The sequence below is a fragment of the Natrix helvetica genome, assembly GCF_964273705.1.
Source record: "Natrix helvetica genome assembly, chromosome: 3".
NCBI classification, from domain to species: Eukaryota; Metazoa; Chordata; class Lepidosauria; order Squamata; family Natricidae; genus Natrix; species Natrix helvetica.
Window position 1 is genome coordinate 25,374,646 of NC_138549.1, and position 12,507 is coordinate 25,387,152.

The 12,507-nt window shown below is 42.0% G+C and overlaps 1 protein-coding gene across 2 annotated transcripts in view; it reads left to right on the top strand.

Annotated features, from left to right (window-relative positions):
- Positions 1-427: 427 nt before the first annotated feature.
- TMTC4 (transmembrane O-mannosyltransferase targeting cadherins 4) overlaps positions 428-12,507 on the top strand; it is a 52,919-nt gene continuing 40,839 nt past the window's right edge. For both annotated transcript variants that reach the window (XM_081946411.1, XM_081946412.1), the window contains exons 1-2: positions 428-528; positions 8,617-8,832. In XM_081946411.1, coding sequence (XP_081802537.1) covers positions 8,671-8,832 — 162 coding nt within the window. In that variant the 5' untranslated portion in view covers positions 428-528; positions 8,617-8,670. The remainder of the gene's footprint in view (positions 529-8,616; positions 8,833-12,507) is intronic.

Here is a 12,507-nt window from a genome sequence, read left to right on the forward strand (position 1 = left end):
CTACCGTCCCTGTCCTGCTGTCCCCACTTATTCATATCCATTTCCTGTATTCATAATCATGTTTATACTTATATCTGTTATCTCATACATGCTTGACAAAATAAATAAAACAAATAAAAATAAAACAAATTCCTAAGGAACGTAGCAGGCTTTTCTACAAAAGAATAATTCCACCCAGCTCACGGGGGACACACACCCAGTTAGGATCGCTCTGCGTTTCCCATTCCCAACTAAATCCGCCACGAGCGGTTGCAGAAACCACGCCCGGCCTCTTCCCCGCCCGACTGCACCGCCCCGCAGACGTCACTCCGCCCGTCAATGAGCGGGGGCCGGTCTTTGCAGAGGCGGGGAAGGGTGGCGAGCCAATCCGCCACTGGCGCCTGCCTTCCGGGAGCGAGGAGGCCAGAGTGGCTCCTCCTTCGGTCGACTGGTGCCCGTCCCGCCCATCCCCGTCTCCGTCTGCGGAGTGAGGGCAGAGTTCCCCCGCGCGGGTGGGCGATGTCGCTCGGGCTCCTTTTCCAGCTGCAGGTAAAGCCCGTCTGGGGCGGGGCGAGGCGTTGTGGCGGGACGGGACGGGCAGGGCTGGCGGGTCCAGGATCTCCCACGTAAGGGAGCTGCATGCGGAGGGGAGGCTCTTCCGCGGCTCCCTGCGCACAGAGCGCCGCTCAGGACAAAAGGAAGCTGCTGAGGAAGCCACGCCGCAAAAGCGGGCAGTGGGTGGGAAATCTCTCGTGGCGGGCAGGGAGGGGTCCGGCCCTCCACGCCACTTTTCCTGGCGTTTCCCCGCCTGCTTGCCTGCCTGCCCGCGCCCGCTCCATCGCCCCTCTTTGCCTGCCCCGGACGCCGCCCGCGATCTCTGCTGCGATCTTTCCCGGGGACCTGCTTCTCTGCCCGGGCGGACTAGGGGGGGAGCGTCCCTTCCACGTTCCGGGAAGAACCCACTCACTTCCACCACCCGCCGCGCAAAACTTCGCTGCGCGCACGTCCGAAGGTGCCTGGTGGGCTGAGTCCCTCCGGCCTTTTAGGTGCCGGAGGGCAACGGGTGACCGCTGACCTGTATCCAGCCGACCTTCCGCGGCGGGTCTTTGCAAAGAGCGAACTTGGGACCGCCGTGGCTTAAAGGACCGGGGCAGTTCGCTGGCCAAAAGAACCCGCGTTAAATCCCAAAGGTGCATCCCCCTCCCCCTAAGAGGCAACTGGACTTTCTTGTTTTTTCTATGAAGACGTTTCGCTTCTCATCCGAGAAGCTTCTATGGCTCTGACTGGATGGTGGTCAATGGCAGGGTTTATATTCCTTGCTGATCCTTTGCATCCTTTTTAGAGAGTCGTTGAGGCCACTTGGAGGTTTGTCCAGGTCTTGGGGGATGGTTTGTCACCTGAGTAGTGCTTCTTGGATAAGAGAAACCTTCAAAGAAAAAAGGAAGTCCACTTGCCTCTTGAAAAAAACACCTTTGGGACAACAGGGATGCTGGATGACCGAAAATCTACATAGACAACCCGTGTTAAATGTCTATGGAGGTTCTCTGCTTTTTTTTTCCCAAGAGGCAACTGGACTTTCTGTTTTTTCTTTGAAGACATTTCGCTTCTCATTCAAGAAGCTTTCTCAGCTCTGACTGGATTCCATTCCCCCACCATCAACTCAGAGTTGAGGAAGCTTCTTGGATGAGAAGTGGAACGTCTTCAAAGAAAAACCAGAAAGTCCAGTTGCCTCTTGAAAAAAAAGCATCTTTGGGACAACCCACGTTTCCTGGTCAGTCCATCTTAGAAATGGATTCAATAACTGGCCACAATGGAAATTTCCTCCTGGCAAAATGTGTAGAGCGAATCCTCCATCTGCCAATCTTCTGGGGTATGCATGGGACATATTCCAACCTTAAAATAAATCTTTAAGGTGATGAGTTTTCAGTCAAACATCAGAAAGTTTCGTGTACGCAACGCCTTGCAGACAGCTCCTGATTGATGTCAGAATGGTCACTGTGTATGTATGCTTGCTTGCATGTAATCCCATTGAATTGTATGGGACATTTTTCTAAATAGGCACAGAACTCCCCAGTCTTTCTGTTGGGGAGAACGCAAATATAGAATGTTTTTGTGTATGTTCTGAATGCAAAACACACACACACACCCTTGGACATATTAATAAATCTCACTTGAATAAATTTACAGTGTGTGTAAGTGTGAGATTGAGGGAGGGATTCCTTCTGGAGAATTTCAGAACTTAGTTCCAAAGGATACTTTTTGCCTAGAAAAAGATGGCATTCTTCTCTTTGGGAAAGTCCTTTATAACTTTGATAAAAATTGTTATTAATCTCCTATTTACCTTTTCGCCCTACTAAATTGTTTTTGTCTGGAAGATTGGCTTTAAAACAGAAAGGAGTAGCAATGATAGCATAAAAACAAGAAGATAATTAGCCAGAGTATGCCACTTTGTGTATTTTTATAGAAATCAATATAGGGGATATTGCTATAGTAACCGTGGCTGGATTGTAGACTCAACAGATTAATGCCTACTACAAATCAATTTATTTCCTATTCTCAGAAAGGGCTTTGCTTGAGAGGTCTGGTATCATCTATTGATCAAATCTTAACTGGTGTTTTCTTTCTTTCTTTCTTTCTTTCTTTCTTTCTTTCTTTCTTTCTTTCTTTTCCTTTTTTGCTCTCCCAAGTTAAAAAAATCATTAAGAAATCTTTTTATTAACACAGGAATTGCAATGTTTTGCTTGAATTCCCCTCCCCCCCCAATAATATAGGGCCACAGATCGTGATCAGTGAAATGAAGTTGGAGACTCCTTGAGATCTGTGTTCCAGTATTTTAAGTTTTGAAAAGGTTATCTAGGTTCAATAAACAAAGAGCTTGTGGGTATTAACTGTAATGGAAGAATTTTTTTCTTGTTTCCTTGAGATGATAGGCCTAAGAGTGAGAGATAAAGATAGGAAGACAATTTTAAAATGTATTTTGCAGCCAGCAGTCATTTCTAATCCCTCTTGTACCATTGTCATCTAATATATACTTGTTTGCAAAAGCAAGCAACATATTAACGAGATAAGGTATATTCTGTTTTTTAATAGTTCTCTTTTTTAATAGTAATTTTATTAAAAAATACACTTAGCAAGAATAAAAAAATAATACAAACTAAGAAATAATATGGTAAAGAAAAAAATGACTTCCCACTTATAAATATAAACAATTTAGTAATCCACCATCTTTCCATGTCCCATCTCTTATCTATAAACAAATCCTTGAAACCTCATCATTTCGGTCCTGATTAGCAAAAGTCCATTAAGAGTTACCAGAAATAACAATATATCTATTTTATCCTTGATCAAATGAACCAACTTTATATTCCTAGTCATTTTTAATGATATTTTATCCCTTCAAATAATATCCTAGAACTTGATTTATTTTTATTTGATCCTTCTCAGAAAATTACCCAGGCCCCTCTCTTGGTTTGTTATTTATGTATCTCTTGTCTAATGATTATCTATTAAGACTTAAGGTGATTTCTCTTGTATGTCTAGTTAAGCATATTTTCCATGTCATTTTTATAAGCTGTCATTTTAAAATCCGTTTCCCACTTTCAGCTCAGTTCTTCTTCCATAACACAGTTTGAACACAGTCTATCCTTCAAGGTTTTTTTAATATTAAAATATTATGGCCTATTCTATATTAGTAAATCAAATTTAAGTGTTCTTCTCCTTTAATTATAATCTTTAGTTCCTTCTAGTTCTCTCTAGTGCCCCATCATATCTTCTTTTTTAAAGAATTCAGAGCAAAGTCACTTTCCCTCAGGAGGGGGTTCTTATAATTAATTTCAAAATCTTATTTCAAATCCATCTGGACACTTAGTTCATTTGTATCTTTCTAACATCTAAGTTCTATTGCTCATTGGAATTTTTTATAAAAAAAACTAAAAACCCTTAAATTTGTATTTAAAACTCAAGAAACTCAAGCCGTGTTTTCAGGCTTGTCAATCTGAAGGTTTCTAATAGCTGAAAAACAGTTAAGACACAATTTATGAAAGTAATTAGAAAAAGAAGTATACAAAGCCAATGCAATCCCAAATTGCAATCCCAAAATTATTGGGAAGATTTATGGTCTGGACACTCAAAAATAATAAAGCTGTAAGGAACTCTTTAAACACTGTTTATTATATAGAAAAGCACCTAGTTTTATAACACAGTTAGAACTTTATCTCGTATGAGGAACTACTAGTCTTTGTTTTTATAAAGATATGACCTTGTTTGGGATGGAGGGAAATGGGGAGGGGAGAGAAAAGAGAAGGTGGAAGTGGAGGAGCTGCCTGATACTGAAATCTATCAGAAACATTTTTAAAAAAAGAAACATTGTCCTAATAAGATCAAAGAAAACATATTGACTAGGAGAATAATTTCATCACAGGTCAAGATTGTCCTGCACTGTGAATTGGCTGAGGACAAGTGTCCTTTAGCAAACTGCCGTGGACGAGGGTGCAGGGGAGGAGCACCAGTGGAGGGTCAGCTGAGGACCCATGGTGGGTCGGCTCTGCAAGAGGTCCCATGATGAAGTAGACCCAGCCATGTGCCTGCGGCTAATCATTCTAGAGTAGAGTGCCCCAACCTTTCTGTATTAACAGCCTGGAGGGGGAGCAGGTGCCTTATATGTGCATGTGCGCATGCAAATGGGGCTGGCAAACACGATGCTTGTGGCAGTGGTAACACCCATGTGGCAATTGCAGTGATGCTATTGCAAATGGGGTGTGCGCGCACACTGGCCAGCCACTCAGGCAGCTCGGTGGCCAAGAGTCCATGGCCCTTTAGTGGGCTCCAGCCCACAGGTTGGGGATCCCTGTTCTAGACTTTTCTAAACCCACTGGAGACTGTTGTCTTGCACTCCTTGTGAGGAGCAACTGTCTAGAGCACTTGTAGGGAATCTCAAATCCTCTCCTTCTCCAGACAGGAATCAGCAAAGAGTCGGTCTACTTGCCAATTCTTCATTCTAATGTGGTCACCTAGTTGTTACCTTGTTGGATAATGAAACAACCAAGCTCAGAATGCACCAAGGACTTGACAATTCAATCCTCAACTACATGTAATCTCTTCTATTGGAAATTAAGAATTCTCTGCTAGTGGTGAAAAGGAACAGTAAGATTTAATTTTGAAATACCCAGATGAAGACCAAAGCTTCCAAATTTCCAGCCATTCGTGAATTTGCATCATTTGGGGCCTAGCTTGAAGAAGATCTTCAGGGTTCCTCAAAGCCACCCCGAAAATCTGGATTAGAATTTACAATACAATAGCAGAGTTGGAAGGGACCTCGGAGGTCTTCAAGTCCAACCCTCTGCCTAGGCAGGAAACCCTATACCATTTCCTAATTTGCTGCTCTCTTTGTTATCCACACTAATGGGTGGTCAGTAGAACTGCCATTCTTGATGCTTTTGTATTGTCAAGTTCTTTCCATCTTTTGTATACCCTACTATTCCATACTAGCCCTCCTACAAAAGCAGAAATTTTATTTTCCATCATTCTATGAATGAAGTAACTTAGCTAATTCGGTTAGAGTTTGGGAGGAAAGATGAGAATACAGAAAAAGAAAGAAGCATATGTCGGTTGGATGATCGATTTGCTTAAAACTTTGCTTGGAGGAAGAAAAAGAAACTAGATATTAACAGGATAAAAATTGAAAAGAGATGCAAATTAGTCCCAAGAGCATAAGTGCTAGGGGTTTTGATGAACTTGCTTGTTTTTAACCATGTTATTCTCCATGAAAAAATTCTAGTAAAATGAATTATATTCAGCTATCTTAAAAGACTTTTAGAAGTAACAGTTCAAAGGAATTTACTCTTAGTTAAGGTCATGAAGAACTGTAGCCTGACTGTATTCAATATCGTAAAAATAATATTCTGCTTCTAAGCTAGCAAAAAATCTGTTTGTATCTTGGCATAATAACATACTTAAAATGATGACAATGCTGCTTACATAAAGGAATACATAAGCTGTTAATGGAGGAAAAAACAACTTAGGAAAGTGTTGTCTTTGCATTCTTCTTTCATTGTCTGGACAATATTTCCTTCCTTGTTGCTTTGGTAATGGATCTCCCTTGTCTCTATCAAGGCCATCCCCTTTACTCTCTATAGTGGGTAAAGAATTTACAGTTCTTCAGATGTTGATTGTATTCTCAGTCAACATATTTAACCACAAGAGTCAAGGAGTTCTAGTTTAGCAATATTTGAAGAGCCACAGGATTTCTGTTCTTATTGTAGGATCGTAGGAAAATCATGCGTGGACCTTTATCAATAAGATTTCAGGTTTGCTTATAACGCTGAGACAGCATTGTTCGTGTATGTGGGTTACTTTTGCAGGGCTCAAGGAGGAGACCTACATCCATTCTTGTCTTCCTAAATCTCAGCAGTCTGTGATACCATCAACCATAATATTCTTCTGGAATGGCTTCAGGAGTTGAGTGTAGTGATGCCCATTGTAGCGGTTCTCCTCTTTTAATAGTGATAGCGAAGAAGAGGCCCAGCCCTCCTAGACCTTCTTCTTATGTGGATGAAGATTCTCAGTCATCCAGGTCACAGTTGTCTCAAAGATGCTTTTTCAAGAGGCAACTGGACTGTCTGATTTTTCTTTGAAGGCGTTTAGCTTCTCTTCCAAGAAGCAATCACTTTTGGGACTTCTTGTGTCCAGTGTCTCTACTCATTTTTCATTTCTATTTAACATCTACACATGAAACTTCTGGGTGAGGTCATCAGTCAGCACAGGGTGAAATTTCACTACATTGATGACATGCAACTATATATACACAGTTGTATTACAGGTAGTCCTCAACACACAAGAGCTCATTTAGTTCAAAGTTACAATGACACTGAAAAAAGTGACTTTTGAGCATTTTTCATACTTACAACCACTTCAGCATCCCCACAGTCACATGATCAGAATTCAGACGCCTGGAAACTGATACATATGTATGATAGCTGCAGGGTCTCGGGTTCCTGTGATCACCTTTTGTGACCTTCTGACAAGCATATTCAGTGGGGAAGCCAGATTCATTTAACAACCATGTTACCAGTTTAACATCTGCAGTGATTAATTAACAACTGGCACAAAAGGTCATAAAATAGGGACAAAGTTCACTTAACAAATGTTTCACTTAGCAACAAACATTTTGGGCTCAATTGTAAGTCAAGGACTACCTGTATTTAAGATGGACAATCATCTACTTTTTCTTTAAAAATAATAATAATTTAGGTTAATAGAAAATAGGGTTTGAGTTCCAAAATCTTAAAAGTATTGGATGCAGACACTGTCCAAGTAGTCGTTTAAAAACAGAATGCTTACAATAACTTACTCGGGCTGTTGCTTATTACAACTTTTGTAAGTATCAAAGATGTTTAAACTACACATTTGTATACAGCCAGTGACATGCAGTCAGGTGAGGCAAGTGAGGCACAGCCTCACCGCTCTGATCATGAAAAGAATAAAAAATGTAATAGGAAAAAGCTGAGCTAGTTGCTGCCTCACCGTGGATGACTCTGCTTAACTGTTAAAAAAAAAAACCTCTAAAAAAGCGCCCTCTACTATGAGGCAGGAGAACTGCATGCCTCATCTAGTCTGACTTTAGGCGTTTTATGATCACTCGAGCAGAGTTAAGTAAGGGTTAAAAGCCTAAACATTCCTGACGTAGGTGAGGCACGCAATTCTCCTGCCTCATAGTAGAGGGCACTTTTTAGAGGCTTTTTTAAACAGTTAAGCAGAGTCATCCACGGAAGCCAGGCAAAGAGCCATGCTGTAGCACACACACTTTCCCCCAGCCTCTTGGAAGCTTGGAAGGCTCGGATCGGCTCTCCTCCGGCTTCTCTGCCTCTCCTCTCATCCCAGTCTACCAGCAGGAGGTGAGTGGGTGGGCTTTATTGCATTCCAGGCATTTCCCACCCAGACAGCAGGCTGCATTTGCAATGGTGGAGATTTTGGGGAAGGCAGCAGGGGAATGGGGGGGATGGCAGAGGAGTTGCTTTCAAGCCACTGGAAAAGATATCCAATCCAACTTGTGTGTGTGTGTATTTGTTTGAGAGTGAGTGAGAGAGGGAAGGGGATAGGAGAGATAGTCCAATCCAACTTGTGTGTGGGTGTGTGTGGGTGTGTTTGAGAGAGGGGGAGGAAGGGAGAGAGGGAGGAAGGAGGGGAAGGGAGAAGAAAATGAAAAAAGGAACCTTTTTTCGCAAAGGAGAAAAACAAATGCTGTCACTTTAAATCGGAACTGAGCATGCCTGGCTACGGAATTCTGGGAGTTGAAGTCCACAAGTCTAAAAATATTTGAAACCCACCACTGTGTCAGTGCCTCACCAGCCATAAACCTCACCGCACGTCACTGTATACAGCTGAAAAAGAGTTTTTATAATAATGGAAAGGAATTTTTATTTTGTTTCCTCCTCATATAGCCCCCTCTCCTCCAACTACCAATATGTCACAAATGATGTACCATCCATGTGTGTTACAAGTGGACTATGGAATATTTTTACATGTTAATAAATACATGTTAAAAAAATTGTGGGTAAAGTTGAGTTGCCACAGATAGAAGAGAGTAGTTGTAGCTCAGGTTAGTTCTTTATGTATGCATTTATGTTGTATGTCTTTTAGATTCATAACCAGCATAATGTTGGTACTCCAAATGCTTAAACAGAAGTGTGCAGAATGGCGCAAGGAGAAGTTAACCTGGACCATGCTATACCATTCCTGACCCTTCCACCATATTGGGCCAAAACCATTGTGGGACTTTTTTCCATTATCTGCTTTGTGAACAGCTATGATGGAGATTTTGTCTTTGATGACTCTGAAGCTATAATCAACAATAAGGTTAGTGATGTAATGTATTGTTGCAAATAGGATTAAAAAGGAACACAGTTTTACTTGTGCTTCCAATAATTGGTTACATTAATCAGATGAAAGCCTTTTAAACAGATTTAGAATACATCTCCGGTTAAGTAAAAAGAACACTTGAATATAATGTAACTTATTTAGAGTATACGTTTGTGAAAATACAAAAGAAAATGCCTTAAAGAAGTTAAAACTCTGTGTTTTTCTATTGCATCAGCAGTCTTAAAATAGTACTTGAAGTTGTTCTGTCATTTAGGAAGACAAATGTGCCAAATAACTATATTTGTGGTATACTTTCAGCATCACAGCTGCTGCAAAATAGGGTCATTTTTGCATTCAGTCTTTGGGATGAAAAATAAGGATCTGTGGTTCAGGTTTTGTAATAGGTTTTATGTACATTATATTTCTTTTTGTGTTTTCCTGTTGTGTATGTTTGTATCAATTAAATCAGTGATGACGAATCTTTTTTGGCTTGCGTGCCGAAAGCTGGGGGAGCGCGGGGGGGGTCATGCGCAGGTGTGCCACACCCATAATGCTATGCACACAACCCCAGCACACATGCGCGCATGACCAGCACTCTCTCCCCCCCCCCCCCCATTTTTGGTGTGCTTTCTTCGCCCTCCCCAGGCTCCAGAGGCTTTATAGGAGCCTGGGGAGGGCGAAAACAGCCTCCCCTGCCCTCACCGGAGGCCCTCCAGAAGCTTCAGGAGCTTCCCTGAAGCCTCCGGAGCGCGAAAAACCAGCCCTACGGGCAAACTGGAAGTTTGGGAACTGACTTCCGGTTTGCTCATAGGGCCATTTTAGCCCTCTGGAGCCTTCCCTGAAGGCTCCGGATGGCAAAAAACGACCCTATGAGCAAACCGGGACAAGCACCCTGAAGGCCCCTAAAGGGTCCGAAGGGATAAAACTGGCCATAAAAGCAAACTGGAAGTGGCCCTAAAAGCAAACTGGCCCTAAAAGCAAACTGGAAATGACTTTGGTTTGCCTGTAGGGTCATTTTTTGCCCTCTGGAGTCTTCAGGGAAGCCTCCTGAAGGCTCCTGAACGCTCTAGAGGGCTAAAACCGGCCCTACAAGCAAACCGGAAGTCTGTTCCTGAACTTCCAGTTTGCCCATAGGACCAGTTTTTCGCACTCCGAAGGCTTCAAGGAAGCCTCCGGAGGGTGAAAAATGGCCTCAAAAGAAGGCCGAAGTCAACTGGCCAGCACACGTGTGCTGGCCAGCTGACAGGGAATCGCCTCATGTGCCCTGACAAATGGACCCACGTGCCATTATGTGCATGACATAAGGATAATATATGCATAAGAAAACCAGGAGTGGTGCAGGTAGTCCTCAAGTTATGACCACAATTGAGCCAAAAATTAATATTGCCAAGTGAAACATTTGTTAAGTGAGTTTGCTCCATTTTATGACTTTTTTGCCACAGTTGTTAAGTGAATCATTGCATTTGTGAGGTTAGTAACACGGTTGTTAAGCGAATCGGCTTCCCCATTGACTTTGCTTGTCAGAAGGTTACAGAAGCTGATCACATGACCCCAGGACACTGTAGCCGTCGTAAATATGAACCACTTGCGAAGCATCTGAATTTTGATCATGTGACCATAGGGATGCTGCAATGGTCGTAATTGTGAAAAATGGTCATAAGTCACTTTTTTTCAGGGCCATTATAACTTTGAACAGTCACTAAATGAATTGTTGTAAGTCGAGGAGTACCTATACTGTCTTTGTATCTCTGATTATTCCATAATGGTGAAAGTGTGTTTTTAATATGCAGGTAATCCTCGATTTATAATCATAATGGAACCTGGCAATTGTGGTCATAAGTGTTGACAGTTGTAAAATGGGTCATCATGTAATCAACCGAAACATTTTTGCGATGGTCATTAAGCGAACACCAGTTGTAAAGAGAATGCTGTGGCTCTTAAGTGAACCATTGTTCTCAGCGGCCGGATTTTGTTGGACAAAAATATAAATCACTGTCATGTGACCGAGGGGCAATGCACTCAAATTGCAGTCACATGACTGGGGGAGGGGGAGGGCAGTTGTCATAACTTTGAAACTGAATCATTACTACCTTTTTTGGAGGTGGGATTCCATCATAACTTCAAGTCATAAGGACTACTTGTACTACCCGAAGTAGTCCTAAATTTGAGATTTGGACATGATTTCGGACACTTTGCTAAATGTTCCGCCACAACTTAATTTTGAAATCTAGAAATAAATTAAAAATATAATCTGTTAATTTTCTGCATTTTCAAGCCCCTGAAGTAGCGAAGAGAGGGGAAAAATGCAGTGCATTGCCTTTATGAAAAAGGCATTGCCTTTTCACAAAGTAGGAGGGGAAAAAGTGGTTTAAATAATTTATTCCAGCAATTAATTTTAGGACGGGCACCTTCTGAGGTCCATCTTTTTGCAAATAATCCACTAACAATTCCTGGGCTCCCTGCTTTACAGCTGCTACCCGGGGTCATCTTTGGGGGAGGAGTCAAAAGTTGAGATAGTGGTCATGGCCACATGTTCAAAACGTTGTCTTCTTTCTATGTACATTGGAGCTTCAGTTTTAAAGTCACAGTGGCCATGTTTGCACACACACACACACACACACACACACAAACATCCTTGGCTGCTGCTCCTCATTACAGTAACAACCCATTTGAATATTTTTGAAGGGATTATTTGATTCAACCATCCAAGTATTCTGAAAATACTGGCTGAATGAAATCTGTCCACCTCTGACTTCCTTCTCTGACCACCAATCCAATCCCCCCTAAAGTTTGGAACTGCCATTGATTTCATTTAGCCAATATATCCTTCCTAAGTCACTTTGGGGATGAAGGAAAAACCCTGTTCAGTTTGATGAGCTATAGGTAGACCTCCTTTAATGCCTGGTCAATGACTGTAATAAAGATATTTGACATTAACATTAACAATTGTTAATGGACATGGTTGCAAATTAAAAAGAGAAAAAAAAAACCACATAACCATGCCATTTAGGGACAGCAGTTCTAGAAGTCCCGGTTGCCATTTTTAATCAAGGACTGCACAGTCCTTGAGTGAGGACCTCACATGACCGCAACTTCCAACTTCTACTGGCTTTTTCATCGTATTTGCTTGGGGTGATTAAAAAAGGACCACCTGTGTAGCTTCCTTTCCTCGAGGAGCCCAGAAACAGCAGCTTGTCTGCTTGGACCCTGAAAGTTGCCTCAGCCATCTTGATTTCTCCACCAGCAAATTAGCCCTTGTTCTTTTCTCTTCGACAGCAGCCAATGTTTATCCCCACAGGGCAATCTCTGCATTGTGATGCCAGCTGTCGCTGAATTTCATGGAGTTCAAACAGTCTTCCAGAGGCTTTCTAGCTCACATAAACATCTCTCTGTTTTGTCTTGTTTTAAAACATGGAGCAATGATTTATCTTTGGTGCGTGTAGAAAGGCAAACATTTGATCAAATAAAGCATTTGAGGCAGAGTGCCTCTCTCGGAACATGTGTTAATTAGAACAATGTGCCTTTTGCCAAATGTTACAGCCTGCAACGCAAAGACTGCTGTTGAAAATCAAGTGTGGAGATTCTGATCCAACAGAATCATATGCACATAATTTGTCTAATGAATATGTGCTAAATCAAGCTGAAAGGAAAACAGGATATATGGTTTTTTTT